The sequence below is a fragment of the Jaculus jaculus genome, chromosome 2, assembly GCF_020740685.1.
Source record: "Jaculus jaculus isolate mJacJac1 chromosome 2, mJacJac1.mat.Y.cur, whole genome shotgun sequence".
Classification (NCBI taxonomy): Eukaryota; Metazoa; Chordata; class Mammalia; order Rodentia; family Dipodidae; genus Jaculus; species Jaculus jaculus.
The window spans coordinates 56,722,075-56,743,986 of record NC_059103.1 but is presented as its reverse complement, the minus strand read 5'-3'; the positions used below and the strand labels follow the sequence as shown (position 1 = coordinate 56,743,986).

At 42.0% G+C, this 21,912-nt stretch overlaps 1 protein-coding gene across 1 annotated transcript in view; it reads right to left on the bottom strand.

Annotated features, from left to right (window-relative positions):
- Sntg2 (syntrophin gamma 2) overlaps positions 1–21,912 on the bottom strand; it is a 248,453-nt gene that overhangs the window by 104,311 nt on the left and 122,230 nt on the right. The window contains exons 7-8 of the mRNA XM_045143508.1: positions 20,189–20,276; positions 12,583–12,674 (exon numbers count right to left, since the gene is read on the bottom strand). Coding sequence (XP_044999443.1) covers positions 12,583–12,674; positions 20,189–20,276 — 180 coding nt within the window. The remainder of the gene's footprint in view (positions 1–12,582; positions 12,675–20,188; positions 20,277–21,912) is intronic.

The window sequence follows — 21,912 nt, the reverse complement described above, 5'->3', positions numbered from 1 at the left end:
GTAGGTGGTGTGTGTATATACACATGTGCATGGAGATACACTTGAAGCCTGAGTACATGCATATGGAGGCCAGAAGAAGACATCAGGTGTTGTTCTTCCATTTCTTGCTTTGAGACAGAGGCTCTCACTGAACTTAAGGCTGCCATTTCCAGTCAGACTGGCTTACCAGTGATTCCCAGCTATTCTCCTGTGTCCACTCCCCACAGACAGAGACCCTCTCTATCGTTGGTGCTTAATCAGTAACTTCCCTTACCCAGTGAACCATTTCCCTAGCCCCAGTTAATATCTTCTCATAGTGTTTATTTCTATGGAATTATTTAGGAAGGAAGTAGAATGAGCAACATGTGTCCAGGGATTTTGTTAAAGCTATGAGTCATAAATAGTCTGACCTAGGATACAATGAAAAACCATGAACTGATTATTCATTGGGGTCTAAGAAGCTGAGATATAAGGTTTCAGTTCTACAGATCACAAACTATAGTTCTTTAGCAGTAGCTTCTGTTGAATGTAGCCTGTGGAACGAGCCTCTTCACATAGTATACTACCCCATCTTAATGTTGTTTACAGATACCCAAAACTAATTTCCATTTTTAAAGAAAATTTTTGATCAGTAAAGATACTCATTAAGCCTAAGATAAGAGCCAATCTCTAGCTGCATAACACTTTTACCTCTTCAGGTTCCGTTTACAGTAATTGTAGCTGCACAGCTGACAAAACATGCCTGTTGTGCGCAGCTTGCAATTTCTACCTCCGTAACTCCTGCTGGAGCACAATATAGGACAAAAATAATGAAAAGAACAATATTTTGCTACAGCATAGAGCAATCAATAACACTAACAATTGCTTAGTTGAAAATGAAAACTGCAAGACACTGGCCACCTGCTCAATCCTTGTGGTTCTTACATGGAACTATCATGGCTAAGCACCTGAAAAGTCTTAACACAGGATTTCTTTTAAAAGCCCCAACTACTGTGTTACCTTAAACCTGTATGAGATAGGAGGCATTTGCTGGCTGTGAGTGACACAGGTATAAGTGCTTAATGTCTGGCTGGAAAACTGCACAGCAGGCAAGTCAGCAAGGAGGCACTGTCTTGCCTTGGCCAGCACCTTGGGTTCTTCCCACACTTTACCTGGACACAGCCTGATTCAGATATTCTCTACTTTCAATATTCTTGGAATTATGGAATCTTATAAAGAGAGGTTAACAGGTGATCAAAAAGTAAAAGCATGCTTAAAACAGAGTTTCAAAAATGCTCATTTGACATGCTATAGAGACAGGACTGTTGGGATTCCTACCCTGTGCACACCTGGCCTGTATAAACCTGGCTCCATGGTAAAAGTCAGCACCAAGGACACCTGACTCTATGCACACTTGATCCTGTATATACTTGGCCCTTGTATGTTCACACCTGACTCCATGGAAACAGTGCTGTGGATATCTGACCCTGTGCACTGTATTCATAGTAGGCACTGTGCACACTTGGCTCTATGCATCCCTGCCTCCATGGACATCTGTCTCTATCTACCCTCTTCTACTCTGTGGTTGGAGGGCAAACTGGAAGTAGGGGTTCCAAGGGTTCTATAGGGTTCCATACTTCCAGCTTATAGCCAAAGCTATAGACAAATTGAATGTCTGACTATAAACTTAAAGTCTTAATAAAGGTATGAACTTTGCTTCCATGTCCTCAGAGTAATTTCTGGAAAGATTAGGAAATCTTCCCTCAGGGCTTCAAGTATAAACTATGCTTAGGACACATGCTATGAACAGCAGATTTGACATGTTTCCTATATAAGTAAATGTTTATCATTCAGAAGACCAAGGACACACAGAGATGCTCAGCAGACAGGTGTGTCAGTTTTGTTACTGTGGCAATATACACAAGAAAAACGATTTAAAGGACGAGTTAGCTGTCTTCGTGGCTTTGAGCCTTAGGCAGGCTAAAATATCCTGGCAGAAGAGTGTGGTGGAATATATTGGTTACTTTTTCAGTCACTATGGCCAAATGTGAACAAGAAGCAACTTAAGGGAAGACAGATTTCTTTTGGCTCAAAGCTTGAGGCTCTAACACATCCTGGTTGAGAAGGCTAGGTGGTAGGAGCAGCTCGCAGATGGGGCAGCAGGAGCGGTGCCATGACCTGTTACATCTTGTTGAATCAGGAATCAGAAAGCACAGCTGGGGATCAAGTGATCAAAGAAATGAGCCTGTGAGGGTCATGTCACATTCAAGCTATAACCTGCTCATGGCAGGTTATAAAGCTTCTCATGACAACAGAAAGCAGAGAGAGAAAAGTTCCAGGACTCAGTGAGCTCTTCACAGGCATAGCCAGCTTCCTTCAGCCAGGCCCAGCTTCCTGGCTCTCACCTCTTCCCAGTAATGTCATCAAATCACGAATCCATCCATAGATTTGTCCATTGATTAGGTTATGATTCAATCACTTCCCAGTGCCTATCTTTGCCAGCTGGGGACCAAGCCTTCAACAGATGATGTTTTAGAGGGATACTTCATATCTAAACCACAACAAGAGGTCACTGAAGCTCACCTTTAACTACAATACATAAAGTGAGTATACCTCCTTTATACCCTGGGCAAGGTCCTCTTCCGAAATCCCAAGGAGAGTCCAAAGCAGCGGTGGAAACAGAAACTAGAGTAGAGTGCTCACTACAAATCACTTGTCATGACACAGAACCAATCTCTAAAGTGCACACTGCTACTGTGCTCTCTGAAAAGTAATGAAACGAATGACCACAGCACTTGAAGGAGGCTGCCCTGTCCCTGAGTGAGAGAACAGCTGTGATTTCTCAATCTTTTAATCACATTGACAGCAGCAATCTGCCTCCCAAAGTCTCCCAACCATGCTGGTGCCTCCTGGGGAACCTGTGCGATTTCAGAAGAGGACAACAGCTTGTTTGGAAATCACCTTTCCTGTTTCGTGGCCAGACCTGAAAATACAGGTTTGCAGTTGGTTAGTGTGAGGATTAATCTTTATTGCTGAGCTGAATGGATTGGGAAGTATTTCAGAGACTAGTAAAACACATCTTGGTATGAGGTGGTAAGGAAAAAAATCCCCCACTACTGGGAATTATATATATTTAAGAAACTTAGCAACTGCATGGCTGGCTTGAATAATGAAAGACTACACAGATGACTGGGGGCAGGTTGGGCTCTGGGAGTTCAGCCAAAATCACTATGGTCAGCCAAATTACTACTGAACTTTCCATAGACAATCAGTCAGCCTAGGGCACTTTCACTTATGGGTGGAGATAGTCCCAACATACTTAAACTGCCTCCCCAAATCCAGCCCTCATCTAAGTTTCCCACCACTGGGGACTCCCACCTATATTTCTGATTAGGTACTGTTCTTGCCGTTGATTAAATCTGCCTGATTGTTAGTCTGAGCTATAAGTCTAGTCCCCCTATAATCAAGCTCGTTGCATAGATCCACTCACTCTCCCACACTGGCTTTTTGATTGTGTTGATTTGGCTTGGAGATGACGATTCTTTGCTGTTCTCTAAGGGAATCCAATTCAGCAGAGCACAGCTGATCCTTCCTGCTTTAGTTGGGAGAGGGGATGTTTCCAGAAAGGCTTAATTAAGGAGAGAAGACATACCCTGAATGAGGCTGGCACCATCCAATAGGTTGAAGGGCATGGATAGCATGAAAAGGAGGAAGGAGATAGTAAGCCCAGGAACTCTCTTTCTGCTTTCTATCTACATGCTGCTGCTTCTTATCTACATGATGTGGGCTTCTCTGTGTCATCATATCCTCTCCATCATGATGGATGGAACCTCTGAAACCATGAGCTAAAATCAGTTCCTCCTCTTAATTTGTTGCATCAAGTACTGTATGATGGCAATAAGAAAGCTAAGTAGCACACTTGTGCAGGTGACTGCACCATTAGAGATGGTGGGTCTGGGTACCGAGCATACATCTATGTGGGCATGAACATACTTTCAGTACCACAGTCACCTCTCTCCTCCACTGCCTCCATGTCCTGGGTCCTAAATGAGGTGCTTGTCTTCCTGTCCACAAGCATACTCACTACTCTGTGGAGTCCGGGTGCTGGGAGTTGCAGCCAGCACAGCCTACAACTGTCTCTTCACTGGCTTGGTCTTCTGCTCCAAGACTTCAGCCTTGAGCAACCTCATCAAGACACATGACTCTGTCAGGTGGGCACTGTGCCATCCCTCGTGATGAGTCACCTCACATGGGCCTTCTGTGCACAGATGTTGCCCACGGGTGCCATAGAAGCTCTGGTACAGCACATCTCTCAGGCCCTTGGCCGTACTAATCAGTAGCAGGCCTTTGAGCTAGGAAACAGTGCTGCCTGGGTACCATTGTCTAGAAAGCACAAAGCTCAGCTCAGGGACAGGAATCTTGGTCCTCGGGGCTGGATGAGCTTCAGAACTCCCCTCAGCATTCCCTGCAGCCGATGAGTAACTGATGGTCTCTTCCTGGAGAAGCACAACTATACAGAGCATGGCTATGCTGCTAAGTTGAGAAATCCAATTTCATTTTGAAAAGACTGTGCCAGAGTGGATCCTCCATGAGGCACTAGTAACTATCTGGGGAGAGCTATCCAAAACAGGAGGCAAATAGAAAACAATACTGATGAGGATGACTTTTAATTGCACAGCGTGTTCGGGCAGAAATGAGAAAACAGGAAATTGCAAGAGTCAAAAGGAGCCACCCACAGGGTGTATGCTTGAACACTCTCCACTCCAATGCCTGGAGGTGACTTATGCAAAGGATAAGCCTAAAAGGGACAAGGACATCCAGATTATATCTTCTGCTCTGCAATTTGTCTAAGACATCAGTATGTATAGTTGACTCCTCCAAACAGCACAGACTCTGGAAATATTCCTTGCCTTAATAAAATATAAGCCTTGCATCTTAAGTCAGTACTTTTAAATATGATTTGGTTTTATCCTTTGAATGTGAAATGGCCACCACAGACTCATGTTTTAAATGCGGGGTGCCTCAGCTTGTGACATTACTTTGAAGATTGTGGAGCTTTTACGAGGTGGGAAAGGATATGAAATGGGTTTGTTTTTGAAGGTTATGTTGTAGGTTCTAGACTGCTTTCTCTGCTTCCTGGTCTGCTTCCACATACTCCAGCCACTATAATCCTTCATGCTTCCCCCACTCTGATTGGCTGAAATCCCTTTCACATGGAGAGCTAAATAAACCTTCCCTCCTTGAAGTTGCTTCTGTCAGCTATTAGAAAGTAAGATAATTGGCTAAAATATAATGATTTATATGACTTTTAAACATACTTCTTATTTTATGGCAAAAGAGATATAATATCTCTATCTGCTTAAAAGCAAAACAAAACAGGGTTTTAATGTAGTATGTGGAAAATATTTTCTCCTACAAGACCTAAAATTGGATAAGATACAGTCACATTGTATTTTGATCATGACATAGATACAAAATGAAAATTATGAGTAGACAGGATTTTAGAGGGATAGCTTGGGCAGAAGTACCCTTTGAGGGGTGGAGAAAGCTCTACGACCTTATGCTCTTTCTGGTAAGTCCCAGTGCCAGAACTGGGTTGCCTCCCTACAGTGAGTGCTTGGTTACAGAGGCCTATAAATCCCCCAAAGCAATGCAGACCATTGCCATAGCACTAGGTTACCAAACCAGAACTAAACAGCAAGACCCTATTGCTGAAGACACATGAGGCTGTGGTTGCAGGAGATCTTACTGGAACTGAGATGGAAACCAGTCTCCTTTTCATTAGCTCTCATAATGCTGGAAAGTGCTGTGCAAACTGCTGGGGGGTAAAGGTATTAGCAGCATGAGCAAGCAGTGAATCTTGCAAGCTACAAAATCAACCAGCTAGACAAGATGTACACTCCGGCTTAATAGTGGCACACAGGCTATGGGGGTAATCAACTGCTCTATGACTGGACATGAAGGTCTACTCACTGGTTCTGAGAACCAAGGCAGAAGCCAGTGGCCTAAAAAGGCTCTGACCCTAGAGGGAAGTAAGCTCCCATGATTCTTTGGCTAGCAGGTAAAATTATGCCCATCAAGTCTTCTACATGCCAGTGCTTATCCCCTTTGATCCATGGTACTCTCACTCATGGCTAGAGTATCTGCTCTTTATAGATGGCAGCAAATACTAGGAAGATCCAAAACCAAAAGAAGACAAGAAAAGAAAACCAAATAACTAGTATGAGGCAAATCATGTCTACCACATTTTCCAGGGCCCAGTAAGCATTACAGAGGAAGTGGTTGATCAAATATGAGCAATGTTCTAACTCCTAGCCTGAGAACCTCCTCCAGGGATATGGTGGTAGATACTGTGGAGACTCAAAACTCATCAAAGCTGAAAATGAAAGGCTACTGAGAGCTCAATACTAAAAGAAACTTATAACATACCCTCCAAAGCTTGTGGTACTTTGTAGAAAAAGGGGTGGAAAAATGTAAGAGCCATAGGCTGGAGAGGTATATTCTGAGACATTGACCCCCCTTCCACACCACCACAGAGACTGACTGGCACATTTGTGACCCCCATGGCAATTATTGATAACCACACTGAAGAAAGACCTCAGTGGAATGGGGAAGAGGGAACATAACAGTATAACCAAAGGGGAAATTTGACCAATTCATAATATGTTCATATATTAAAGTTCTCAGTTTAAAAAAGGCTGTTAGAATGCAAAGATTTAGGAGTGGAAAATGGAACAGGTTGACTTAACTGCTAATGCTGAGTTTTCCAGTTTAAGATTAAAAGCTTTTTTAAGGGAAGTATTTTTTTAATAGTTGGATAATGAATGTTGCTGTCAGTATGTAATTTAAGGTAAGTACATGATGTCTTTGGTGATGGGTTATTTTGACTAGAGCATTAGCGTCCCTTCTAAGCACTATTCATACACTTATCTTACACCTTTCTTGTTTTGAAGATGACAAGACTTTTGATGCATAATGGCTCTACCTCACCTCAGGGAAGGGGTGTGTCATCATGCTATGCCTATCTTGTCATTTTTTCCCTCCGCTTTCTTTGACTTTGTTTTGGTAAATTTTACAACAGATATTAGTCACCTCATGAGTTTATCATCCTGTCATATGGCATGTGACAGTCATGTCCAACAGAACCAACTCCTTTTTCTCTACTCCCATGCCACTGTCCAAGGTGTTCACAGCGCTGGGCCTGTCCAGTTAGATGTCTGCTCCATCCTCAGGAGCAACTCCCAGGCAGTATGACTAGAGTGGAGGACAAGTGGTGAGGAAGACTTCATAGGTACCTTACCACAGGGCAGAATGTATAAGCATTCAAGTCCAGTGGATGCTGCAGATGCACTGGAGACTCGCACAGACCTCCTCTGTTTCTCTGAGAAGACTGGATGCTCCTTCACCAAATTAAATATGGTACTAGCCAGGCATGGTGGCACATGACTTTAATCCCAGCACTTGGAAGGGGAGGCAGAAGTAGGAGGATCACTGTGATTTTGAGACTTGCCTGAGACTACATATAATTTCATGTCAGCCTGGGGTAGTGTGAGACCCTATTCAAAAAAATATGGAATTAATTCTGCAGATGTTCTTTTCATCAGGAACTCCCATACCCATGGTACCACAGGACAGCCATGAAAGTCATTGCCCCTGCATGTTGACTAGCCTCAATAGACTCCTCCTGAGCAGCAGTTGGCTCCAGAGCCCGACAAGGGAGGTCAGTGCACTGGGAAACCATATCCAGTGAGCTTACTCTTGAGGTCACAGTTAAGCCTATTTTTGAGCTCAAGGACCAGCAATAGTTGGACTAATAACTGGGAGACAAGATATTCCCATATGAAATTCAATAGCCACAAAGCAACACCTTCTCCACCCTGCAAAAGCTCAGTCCCAAGCACCCTAAATCTAGGATGGGTTCAGTCTTGGCTTTGATCCAGGTGGAATGTGGCCCATCTTGTAAACACGATCGTGGTAAAGATGCCTTTAATACAGCAATATTTTCAAGACAGTAGGAACATATTTTAGCTGCTTTTACATGCCGAGGAACTAGGTTAAGATATCTTCTGCAAACTGATCTTGTTTGATGCTCAATTCAGAATCACTGGAATTTTCTTAACAATCACATAGGCTATGGACCAATATTTTTACTGAAGTTCAAAATATAAATACATCTCTAAAACTATGTGTCCCAGAATTTGAAATCAGTATGACTTCACCTCAGCAGACTGGACCCAGTCACCTGTCGGTGTTTTGTTAAGGATACAAAGTTTATGCATGCATCAGAACGATTCAAATTCACTTGAAATTGGAGCTAAATCTCTCCTTACCAAACACATTCTTCAACTGGAACCCAAACACCTGCACCACCCAAAACCATTTGGTATGTGAGGAAATGGAAGTACCAAATTTTACAAAAACATAAGACCATCTGCAACATCATTAGGGTCTCTGCTGGGACCAATGAAATTAAAGGGTACAGCACCTCTCATCTCAGTACATAATGTTCCTTTCCATTTTAACCTTGATGGACATTTCATATTAGCCCCAGATATTTTCTTCATTAAACATTATTGCACACACCTTGTAAGTAAGATGCATGAGGCTCTGGTGTTTCTACTTATCAGTACAATTACTGCATCTGAATGTTCAGAAGGGGGTAAGAGATAATGGCAAATTGTTTTACAAAAATGACCACCCCCTGTACATCCTCATCACCTATGTGAGGGTGTATGTGGAAGCATCATCCATGCATATGCTACCTTAAACTGACCCTTCATGCTAATACTTACATTTTCTTAACTTTTACAGTTTGATTAAATTTGGTATGCTTAATTATTGGTCTTGTTTCTTTTTCTGGAAATATCTAATGACATAATTTACATGTATTCCTACATATATATGTATTTTACATACATATCTTTCAATTTGCAAATCTTCTTTTGTCACATATATCAGATACAAGATGAATTATATTATGTACTATTTTCTCCAAGTTTTTGCTTACTTTTTCATTGTTAAGGTATTAAATTAAGAAAAATCACTTTTATGTAGTCAAATTAACATTTAAATATGAACAATTTTTCTTTCTTTACTTAGATCATAAAAACATTCTGATTTCCTCTTATTGGAGATATGGTTTCCAACTTTCCCCCAGAGACATCTTGGCCAACCCCAGTCCTCTTAAGTGTTTAGTGCATGATGGAATCCTTTCTTGATCCCTCTACTTGTCACATTGTGTCCTTTCATACTTCCCCATCTTAATTGCCATATTGTAGAAAATATGTGATGTTGGAAGGACAATACCCTAAGTTATTCTTTGATTATGCATTCTGTATTCTAGGTCTTTGGTCTTCCAAAGTATTGATAGTTTATCTTGTCAATATCTACAAAGCTGTCCTTATATTATAAATATGGAAATATATTCAAGCACCTGGGAAAAGCAGGCACATGTATAATGCTGAGTTTTCTCTCCATGGATGGGAGATGATATTTTTTTCTATAAAGGTTTTATGTTTTGCCAATTGTATTCTTAGCTCTTATAACTTTTAAATTTTAATGTTCCATTTTCCTGTGCTTTCTTTATTTCAATACAATTGCAGTTAACTTTTTACCATTATAGCCATATGCACTGTGAATCTCTCACCGTTTCCACTCATATCCATACATCTGGATACAGTTCTAACTCTCTGAGGAGTGATGACAGTCTATGCCTCCTTTTTCATCAGGCTTCTGTTCCTTTTATTGTTTCATGGGCTCCACAGAACTTCCAGTGAATGTGCCTTTCAAAATAAATGTCAAATGCTATCTCTATCTAGTGTCTGATTTTATAGTAAATTTACCTAATTATTCACTCTTCTGGTGATATTTATCAAGATTTGTCAATAGATGGATGGCTAGCTTTGTTAGCTTGACTGCCCATCCCCAATAAAATCTTTTACCACATATTACTTTTACTTTATTAGTGCTATTTTGACTTTCAAGTCCACATTTGGATGCCAGATCCTTAACTGTCTGTATTTACTGTAATTTACTGCATTTATGATTTCTTTAAATTTTATTTATTCACTTATTTGAGAAAGAGAGAGAGAGAGAGGCAGATAGAGAGGGAGAATGGGCATGCTAGGACCTCCAGCCAGTGCAAACAAACTCCAGAAACATGTGTTACCTTGTGATTATGTGGGTCCTAGGAAATCAAACCTGGGTCCTTTGGCTTTGCTGGCAAGTGACTAAACTGCTAAGGCATCTCTCCAGCTCCCTTCATGAATTTTAAATTACAACTTTTGGTCATTAATTTTCCATTTTATTTACCCTCTTACTTGTATCTTACATTCTAATTACTTACATCTTTGATATTTTACTATGCATGTCAAACTTAATTTATGAATTCTATGGTCTTTAAAATGCTTTTTACCCATTCACTTTCTGTAGGCTAGATCTGGAATGTTCCCCCAAAGGACCATGTGCTGAAGGCTTAGCCGGAAGCTTGACTCTACTGGGAGGAGAGGGAAGCTTTAAAAGGCGGAGCTTAGTTTTCCCTGTTACATGACAATGTGACTATGAAGGGATATTGGAATCCACCTTCTATCCTGGCTGCTATAGGCCCAAAAGTAATGGATCTGTCCAACTACAGACAGAAATCTCCAGAACAGTGAACCACAACAAAACTCACATTAAAGAGACAATTCGCTTGGCTCAAAGCCTAGAAGTTTAAATGCCAAGCTTGAGCTGGGGTGCAGACCTGTGGTAGAGCACAAAGCCCTGTGTTCATTCCCTAGTATTTCAAAACATAAGAAAGCAAGCAAGCATTAACCTCACTTACAAAAACCTTGGGACTGGCACAAAGAAAAACACATGACAGCATATCTCATCTCATGTCTTAGCTATATTGATATATTAAATTAACTAATACAATTATCCTACTTTGAGTTCTCACTCTATTTTTATTTCTATAAAGTTATCAATGATTAATGTTTTCAAACTTGCTTCACCATCAGTGGCACTCCCAAGTGCTGTATACCCAGTGGGAACATGAACTGGCAGAGCTCATGAGGAAGACTATTATTACTATGAAAGTACACCATATTCAAGGACCAGAAATTTCATCTCGTTTCAAGAGCATCTTTACAAATATCATCAAAGCAACCTTGATTATACTGAGGAAAAAAATTATAAGGCAAATTATTGTTTAACAAGAGTGATGAATCCAATGACATTTGGGTATGGTAGCATACATCTTGAACACCAGAACAAAGAAGGCTGAAATAAGAGGATCACCATGAGTTCCAGGTCAGCCTGGGGTAGAGTGACATCCTACCATAGCTCCAGACCCTAAACAAAACCCCATGAATCCAGTGACAATTGACAATGGCTAAAACAATTGTGAATTCAAGTGGTGAAATGATATATAACAAAATGTTTCAGAAGACTATAAGTATATTTTGTAGAGTTCAAATATATTACTTATATAAAACTTTGTGTATACATGTATGGCATTTATATGTATATTCATACCTGTAAGAATAGGCTCATGTATACCATAATGTGTATGAAATGAGGAATTTTTTTAAGAAGTAATTTTCTACTATGTCATCTAAGCTGGCTTCAAACTACAGAGCTCAAGTAACTCTCCTGCATCAGATTCCTGAATAGGCAGGCTACAACTATGTGATTGTGCGTAGCTAAAATCTAATATCTAAACCAAGGAAATAACCATTAAATTCAAGATGCCATATGACTCTGAGTAAGCCTGAGACAGAGAAATGTGAGTTACAAGTACATGGTATTTTGCTTCATATGTCACAGAGGTTAAATGTTCAATTACCATGAGCTATATTGAATAGTTAAAATGAAAATGTGAGGTAATTATATTGAACAAGCATGAATAGCTTTCCCTGGGCTCTACTTGCAGGTCAGAGTTGGCTACCTTGGGGTTCGATTACACAGGATTTATAATAAGCATACATTTCAAACCACTTATAGGGTGCTGACATTCTCCTTTCCCACTGAGGCCTTTGTGGAGTACAGAGGACAGTTAAGGCTTGCTGGTCAGCCAGTCTAGCCAAAAAAGCAGTGAGCTCCAGATTCAGAGAAACCACCTTCTCAAGGAGATAAACATGAAGAGTGATAGGACACCTCACATCCTTCTCTGGACTTTTTATGCATGTGCATGGAGGGTGTTCATATGCACATAAACACTAAATACCAGAAAAAACACACACACACACACACACACACACCTGGGAATAAACTTTCACTGTGCCCATGTATGTCCTATGAAACTTTTCTGAAAGAGCTTGCATCTACCTCTGCAGGAAAAATTGCATGGTAAGCAGAAATCCCTCTAATTCTACATCAAAATGAATGGTGCCTGCACTCTGAGCAATTAGGAAGCATCAGCTTAAAGCATCCTACTGTCCAAGGTCAAGGGTCCTACACAGGAATACAAGTCAATGGAACAGTTTCTAAGTCTGCCTTAAGTACTTTCTCCCGGACCACTGCAGGCACCATTATTGAGCCCTGAGCAGTTCTGTCCCTCAGCCTGTGTCTCTCTCCTCCTGGGTACCCCACCTCAGTAACAGGGCTTCTGCAAGGCCATGAGGTCATGGGAACGCACGTGCTTACTGTGTGGCTGCAGTGTCCATTCAGGTGCAGGCCGCTGTCAAAGAGGGGTGAAGATGCCCTGCTGCTGTGGTCACTGGACAGCCCTGGGGACCCTGGAACAAAATGAGAGGTGTTTGTTCCAGAAGCAATTTACAGGAACATCACTTTTTACTGTGCAACTGCAAGATAGCTAAGCACAAGACATACCAGTGACCCAATGTCAGGTCCCTCTCAGTGGGTCTGACTCTCTGGGGTGGTTCACCCACCAGAGCTCAAACATACATTTCTGGATCTGCTCTCCTTGTCAACACTCTTGCCAGATGGACAAAGAGGCCCTTTCTTGCTTGTCACAAGCTGCTGAGCAGAACTATGCCTTATGTAGGACCTCAATGGATCATGTAATCCCTTAAAACCCCCTTGTCATTTCACACCCTTGTCTTCTGGTTCCTGGTCAGTAGCTAATGTTTGGGGTTCTTAACGCTTCAGACAGGTGATGGAAGAATACAGAAGGGACTTGCGAGATGGCCTAGCAGTTAAGGCACTTCCCTGAAAAGCCTAAGGACCAATGTTCAACTCTCCAGATCCCACGTAAGCCAGATGCACAAAGGTGAGGCAAGTGCAAGGCTGCACATGCCCACCAGGTCCAACAAGCATCTGGAGTTCTCTTGCAGTGGCTGAAGCCCTGATGAGCCAATTATCTTTTTCTCTGTTTCTCTCTTGCTCTCTATAAAATAAAATAAAAAAAATTAAAAAGAATTTAGAAGATGCAGACACAGAAGTGGAGACTGTGTGCTAGCCACACCACCACTGGGACCATAATTTGTAAGGAACTGAGTTAAAAGTACTCACTATGCATTTGTGTACTGTTTCCAAATGTGAATATGCAGAGTGGGTATTTTTCATTAGGTTCAGCTTCACAGGTTGGAAAGGTCACTGAGTCCTGCAATGACTTTGTGGTAACTCCATGTTTTACTATCAAGGGACATGGTCCCACTGAAAAGGTGTTCCCAGGGCTAGTGCGGAAAGGCTCACCCTTAGCATACCTGTGGCAGTGGGGCAATGCAGGTGAAGCAGGTTCCTAAGGATCACTATTCCCTTTGAGTACAACCCTGCTACCAGGATTTGCACAAGTTCAACAATCAAGTTTAACTCATAGAATTTCATACTAATGACAAATTATCAAGAGAGGCTTTGGGCCACTCCCAAGGCTTCAGGATAATCCCAAGATCCAAAGGACAGTCCCAGGGGAAGTCTGTTATCTGGGTCTTCTCAGACATCTCTGGTTCAATATGAATTTTGGCAGCTTTCCTGTGTGACTCAGGGCCTCAGTTCCTCAATTTGTGTGGAGATACCACATTAAAGTGGTTCAGCACTATTGCCCGACTGCATATTTCTCAGACAGACAGTGCATATGGTGCCCTGTATCTCTTGCACAGAGAACTAGCCCAGCGATTAGGCAGAAGTACTGAGAACAGCTGTCACAGGCCCATCACTGACTAGCCATAAATCATGGCAGTTGTGCAATACCACAGGTAGTCTGGAACAGGAAGACAGCCACCTGAAGGAACGGGTGGTGCAAAGGGGACTGAGAACCAGATAGGCCCTGTCCTGTAGGTCTGTAGCTGGGATGCCTGACCCTGCCATCTTACCCAAGATGTCGGCCATAATCTAGGACAGGTCTTTTGCATTTCTAAGGTGGCTGCTCACCTCCAAGACTCCCGAACACCTCTTAATGAGCACAGACAAGTGGGTATACCTCGCCATCTTCTTTTCCCACCTGCATAATGTCTGTCAGGACAGACATGTCTATAAAACACTTCACCACAAGTGTACATGGAGGCTAAGGTGTGGAGAGACATGAGAATGATTTGGTTTTGTTTAAGTGGCAGTCTCTAGCCTCCCTGACTGCTGAGCTGCTCTCTGCTCATTTGTTAGACCAGCATATGTGTCCACTCTATGCCCAGTGGAATCGCAGTGCAGGTTTTTTGAAAATGCCTTATTTAGGGCTGGAGAGAAAGCTTAGCAGTTAAGGTGCTTGCCTGTGAAGGCTAAGGAACCAGGATCCATTCCCCACTACCCACATAAGCCAGAAACACAAGGTGACACATGTGTCTAAAGTTAATTTGCAGTGGCTGAGGTCCCTGGCATATCCATTCCCCCTTTCTCTGCCTCTTCTCTCTCTCTCTCTCTCCTATATTTTCACTAACTCCCTCTCAAATAAATAAACAATACACTTTTAAAAATAAAAAGTATATTATGGTCTTTTTAAAACAATATTTTTTGTATTTAATTAAGCAGTAGCATTTATCTGAGATTTTTTTTGGTCAGAACTCTAAATTCTGTTTGATTCTTCATATCCAGTGAATAAAATAAAAGCATTGTGTTTTTTTAAAAAAATAAATAAAATAAAAAGTATTTTATTTACTTATTTGGGGGGGGGAGAAAAAAACTGGGAATGTTAGGGCCTCTAGCCACTGCAAACAAACTCCAGACACATGTGACACCTTGTGAATGTTTGGTACTGGGGAATCAAACCTAGGTCCTTAGGTTTCTCAGGCAAATGCCTTAACCACTAGGCAATCTCTCCAGCACAGTGTAGGTTTTTGTTACTTTCCAGTACAGAATGTTGTTTCTGGAACTGCCCTTGGTCCATTTCTTTAGAATTTTCATGTACATTTCGGGACACTGCGCAATACTTTCTAAAGCCCTTTGTTTATGTCCATAACTATCTTACAATTGATTCCAGAGAGAGAACATATCATTTTTCATTGCCTGAACTTTTCTCAAAAACCCAGTGACTTGCTGTTGCTCCAGGAGTCAAAGCAAAGGGCACTGGAAACACATGACTAACGAGTGGATGGGCAATACGTGAACACATGTTAAATTTATGCTGTATGTAGACACTATTAAGTCATTTCTCAAAGATTGGCATTTTTTATCTGTATCTTAGAAGAGAAATTTGAGAAGTTTTAATATCTTACTTCTATTTGTTACCAGCAAAACTGTTTACAAACCAAGTCACAGCTGGGAAAGAACTCAGTAGGTAAAGTGCTTCCCTTATAAGCATGAAGACCTGAGTTTAATCCCCAAAACTCATGCAAAAATAGCCAGATGTGATATCACACACCTGTAAATCCAGCAAGGGAAGGCAGAAACAGGCAGTTCCCTGGGGTTTGCTGACCAGCTAATTTAGCCTAATAGGTGAGCTCCAGGCCAACAAGAGACCTTGTCTCAAAAAAAAAGCTGGATGGTGCCTGAGAGGCATAACACATGAAATTGTGTTTGGTGTTGACACTGTGAATGCATGCATGCATATGCGCACACACAAATATGAACAGGCATGCATAATCATGTGCACATAGTAATGAAAAATAAAGAAAAAATATAAAGATAGAGAAACTATATTTTACAAGCTATGGTTATAAAGACACTTCCCTTAAAAAAATGAACTATGGGGCTGGAGAGATGGATTAGAGGTTAAGGCACTTGTCTGCAAAGCCTAGGACCTCAGTTCCGTTCCCTAGGACCCATATAAGTCAAATACACAAGGTGGTGCATGCCTTTGGAGTTCTTTTGTAGTGGCTGGAAGCCCTGGCATGTCCATTTTCTCTCCCCTCCCTCCCTCTCTCTCTCTCTCTCTCTCTCTCTCTCTCTCTCTCTCTCTCTCTCTCTCTCTCGGCCTCTTTCCCTCTCTCAAATAAATAAATAAAAAGAATGAGCTATGGTTTGTCAAAAGAACTGTGGCTTTATAGATTGGACAGTGTTGCCGTCAGGTTCTCATTGCTGGCAGAAAACACCCAACCAAGTGTAGCTTGTGGAACAAAAGGTTTATTTTACCTTACAAACTCCATAAGAGAAGAGGAAAATGATTGGATGAGCAGAGGGTGGACGTCACCTCCTGGCCAATGTCAGGTAGACAATAGCAACAGGACAGTGTGCCAAACACTGGCAAGAGGAAGCTGGCTATGACACCCATAAGCCCACCCCCAACAATACACTGCCTCCAGGAAGCATTAATTCCCAAATTACCATCAGCTTTGGACGTAGCATTCAGAACAACTAAATTTATGGGGACACATGGATCAAACCACCATAGACAGAAAGCTGTACAGCCACTACGGGAAGTAGTGTGGCAGATGCTCAAAGCCAAATACAGTGCTATCGTAGGACGTGGCACTTTGAACCCCACACACAGACTCAACAAAGATGTCCAAACAAAACGTGTTAGTGAATGTTCACAGCATGTATCACAGTCTAGACAAAGAAACAAATGCCCACTAGTTAGGTCCTGATTTTCACAAAGGAATGCAGAGCAGATGCATGCTGCCACAGGAGTGAAAGCATCATGCTAAGTGGAAAAGACCATACACAAAGTATTACAAATGATATTTGCATACATTTCCTGGAAGACACATTCACAGAGAAGAAAAAAGCAGCTATCAGTGGCTGAGAAGAGGAATCAGAACTAAGTACTGGCGGGTGCAGGACCTCCTTGTTGGTGATCATAATGTCTGGGACCAATCAGGGGTGGTGGGTATACAGTCATGAAATCCTACAAACTACTGAAGCAGAGTAGGTGGAGTTAATGTGAATAGCATCTTTATAAAAAGACCAAGAGTCTAAATATCTTTTTTGATTTTTTTTAAAGCACACCACTATGTTTACTCAATCTCAATAGGCATTTATTTTCCCTTTAACATTAGTTTTTAAAAATGCTGAAACTGGACATTTTCCATATGAATCTGCTGTAATGGTTTTCCACCCCAGCCATCACTTCTATGGGACAGATGCTGCTTCATACAAATGACCCAACAGAGTCTGCTCCATGTGGAAAAGAAGCAATTTTCCCTCAGCAATATATTGTCACCAGAATATGCTGTGACTGGGTTTATGGAAAGATTATGGACCCTGTTTTTTAAATTTTTATGAGCACTAATTTTTTTTAAGATGTTAACTGTTTCATGTTATAAAGAACCAAGTAAAAGTAAACAGACATTTATTGAATTGGGAACTCAGCATCTGTCCCTAGAGCCTGGGGACAAAGACTCATGAGGTCTAAGTGTTTGGTCACTGTAAGGTTCCTCCTTTGGAGGCCCCTGCCCCATAAGAAATGGTGGCACAATTCTTAACAAGCTTTAGAGGGAAGAAGCTCTGCATGTGAGCAAGCAGTGATACTCACAGGAGTTCCTAGCTCATTAGCAGTGATGCAACACACCCATCGATTCCAGCCAAACCCATAGATTGACATTACTATGCAGCCCCCGGGTTTAATACTCAGTGGGAAATGACCCCTTAGAATTGTGCTACTATCTCTTCTTACAAGATAAAGATGTTATTGTTTACAGTTGTTTTACTTCTGCTGCTCCAATGACACCAGCGTGTCACTATTTCCCTGCCTCCAGGAAGGTCACTAATCCTAAGGGAAGAAAGAAAGCACCTTGCCCAGTCACTTAGAGTCTGTGTGAGCCCTTCCTCCCTGCTGGTGGGGTTCTACATATCCCTCACCTTTGATCTCAGTGTGCAGACACATTCAAGCAACATGCACATGTAGGTCGATGCTGGAAGTGGAGACACCTATCTGGAGGTGGACTGCTGCACACAAGGCCTAATAAGTGTGTGATATTAGACAGTGGGATGGAGAACAATGGTCAGGCCTCACTGTCATGTATGTCCTATAGTGTAGGGGACAGCACTGAAGGCCAGGCCCAGCCTTCCATGTACACACTTATAAGCAATTTCTACCATCCTGATGTGGTTTGGATATGTATGTTCCTCCAAGCCACAAGCTAAGACCATCGCTCTGCTGAGAATTGTTAGGACAGTTAGGAGGAGGGGCCCATGTAAAAGGAGTCAATTCCTGGGCTGTATGCCCTTGAAGGGAATGCTGTGCCCCTAGCTTCTTCTTTTATGTCTTTTTTTTCCTCTGGACAGTACAAATGAACAGCTCCATCCATCGCGTACCCTTGCCATGACACACACCGAGCTTCCTGAGGCCTCCAATAGTGATGGGATTGGCCTTCCTTGTCTCCATACACAGATGGCCTCATTTGTGCATCACACCCAAGTACAGAACCTCTGTCCACCTCTTATGGGTCATCCTTGCTGCCTGCACTCTCCAACTGTGCAGCCCTGCTTTTGATTTCACTTGCTGCCCTCTGAGAGCTGACAAAATGGGTCATAAAGATGACATGGGTCTGATTTATGACATTTTCCACTTTTTCCTGCTCTAGGGTCTTATTGTCTGTACATGGGCCCCTTCTGTGCCCCATATGCTCCTCCTTGCATACCTAGGAACTCTGTCACTTGCTGCTCACTTTCTACTTGGCAGAGGAGTGGCCAAGAGGAAGGCAGACCAAGTGGCGACTCCTATCCATGTGCCTACAGCACTGGGATGCCAATTTCTGTCAGATCAGAGAACAGAGCTGCCATCTTCTGTGGCTTCCTGGAGATGTCTTGCTCAGAATCCCAAGAGCAGAAGGTAGGAAGGTCTGAGCCTAATGGTCTTTTTGATATAGCGTGAAGCGTGTGCATCGTCAGGGTGTACAATTGTCATCACACCCAGGTCACCTACCATCTATGTAAGAGAGAAGGAAGGCACGACCTCAGGGAACAGTGACAGAAGAGAGGGCATAAGCACATCAGGTGGCCCATGGAAGGGCGCTCTACTTTCAGTGAGGAGTGGATGGGGGGAAGGAAGGGAGGTTCAATCAGGATGGGAGGGTAAGGCTGGCCACGGGCCATGCTGTGTACTCTGTTCTGTCAGCCAGTTGCTACTGGGCATGAGGCTGTCAAGCAAGATGTCAGCTCCAGGAAAGCTCAGCCTTGCCTTCAGTCTTTTCTCTGAGGAGGACAGCCTGAGCACACACTACCACCTAGAGGCAGGGCAGAACCTGATGTTAAACATGACCGCAGAAGAGAATAAGTGAAACCGCACAACATTGTGTTCAGGAAAGTACATTTTCCAGACTTGAGACTTATCACAGTCATTCTGGATCACAGTTCAAGTACAACAACATATCACTGACTGCTGCTTTGTGGTAGGCACTTTGAAAGGCATACTTACTATTACTCTACTTTTTTGTGCTAAAAACTTTCAAGTTTGGCTGGAGAGATAGCTCAGTGGTTAAGATGCTTTCCTGCAAAGCCAAAGACTGAGGATGAATTCCTTAGGACCCACACAAGCCTGATGCACAAGATGGCGCATGTGTCTGGAGTTCATTTACATTGGCTGGAGGCCCGGGTGAACTCATTCTCTCTATTGTTCTCTGTCTCTCTCTTTCTTTCTCTGTCAAATGAATAAATACATAAATTAATCAATTAAAAATTCAAGTCAACCTAAATATTTTGCATACAAACCTATCTTCATATGTGTATATGTGTATGTGGCTAAGTATCTATATACATATATATGTATATATATGTACATGCATAGCTAAACACAGTTGTGGAGAGTTCACATGAAGGAAGAGATGCAGAGTTGTCTGGCAGACAGTGATCTGATTGTGCTCTGTGGACATGTGGAGTGCCTTAGAACCCCTTGGGTTCCTCCATTTATGTCTTTCTCATCTCTGAACATGTGCTTGGGAGACATCTCATACAGTCTGAAATCTCTTCCTTTCACACTTACCTAATGGGAGCTTCAGAAATGAGGGTGCTTCCCTGAGATATTCAACAGTAATGGTAACTTCATCACCAGCATTTCTCAGAAGATGCACCTGTTGAGTAGACAAGAATAGCATTTACTGAATCCAACATGGCTCAGGGAAATTTGTGGAAGAGGGGGCGGAAAGAATGTCAGAGCCACATGTAGGGTCATTATGTACAGAAACATTGCCTCTTCCCCATAACTGATAGCTAACCCCACAATTCACGACCAACATTCCCCACCAAGGAGGGTCCCTGCCAAGCGGGGAGGACAGGGAGGAGGCTAACAATGGTATCAAAATGATTATATACAAACTGTGTACATAACTAATGAAAAAAGGGAAAAAAATAGCATTTACCACACAAAATGACCAGACACAGGAGTGAAAAATAAAAGTCCCTACAAACCTATTCTGCTCTCTAAGAATGCAATTCAGGTTTACCATGGAAACAGTGAAACCCTGTAGAGCTGAACTGGGATAAAGGCTGTCTGACTATATACTGCCAAGTGTATGTAGCATCTGTGTTCTGAGTGAATAACATGAGACTTGCATGAGATAAGGCTTTCTGCTTGTTTTGTGATTTAATCAGAAAGTAGTATCCCATCCATGGGTGGTCAATTTGCTGGTATAAATAGTCAATTTCAAGCATTGGCAAAAGATATTCCACCCAGATGACTGTGACATAAATAAATTTCAAAGCTTAAATGTCCTAGACAGATAGCATTCTGTATGACATAACACACTCTAATGGAATTTCAAATTACCATCATGGGTTTGGTTTTAGTCACATATACCCACATCTATTTCATTACTTAAGAAGCCCAAACTTGTTTATATTTGTGCACAATATATTTGCTGACGCTTAAATAAATTTGATAAAACACAGGAATTTCACTTGTTATTAAGTGGTATCTTATAGATCTGATTGTGGCTCCTTCATGTATGTGACCACACTGTCTTGCCATACAACACTCATTACACAGTTACCTTGAACATCTGCCACATTATACCTGTGGTCCCAACTCAACTTCTGTAGCCCCTCTCCTCTGGCCAGTCTGCTTTCTGTTTTCCTTAGAATAATTTTGTATGAGTCTGCAGGTTGTATTGAATTATTAACTAACATGTAACTTGACTCTATCCAGCAACCTTGAATCCTTATCCAAAATAAGTATGGTTGAAGCATTAAAATCTCTGATCCCATATGTGCTGACTGTTCCAATCTCACTAGACAAGTTAATTTTCTCTAAGAGAAACAAAATTGTCAATTGTCTTTGCAGAGTAAGAAAGAGTGGTTTTACACATTCAAGTACTTTTAAAAAACATATATTGTATTTATTTGAGAGAAAAGGAGAGAGAGAAAGAGAGATAAAGAGAGATAATGGACTCGCCAGGACCTCTAGCTACTGCAAATGAACTCCAGGTGCAGGTGTCCCCTTGTGCATCTGGCTTACGTGGGTCCTGGAGAGTCGAGCTGGGATCCTTTGGCTTTGTAGGCAAATGCCTTAACCACTTAAGCAATTTCTCCAGCCCTCAAGTACTTTTTTTTTTTTTTTTTTAATTTTTTTTTTTTTAAATTTTTTATTTATTTATTTGAGAGCGACAGACACAGAGAGAAAGACAGGCAGAGGGAGAGAGAGAGAATGGGCGCGCCAGGGCTTCCAACCTCTGCAAACGAACTCCAGACGCGTGCGCCCCCTTGTGCATC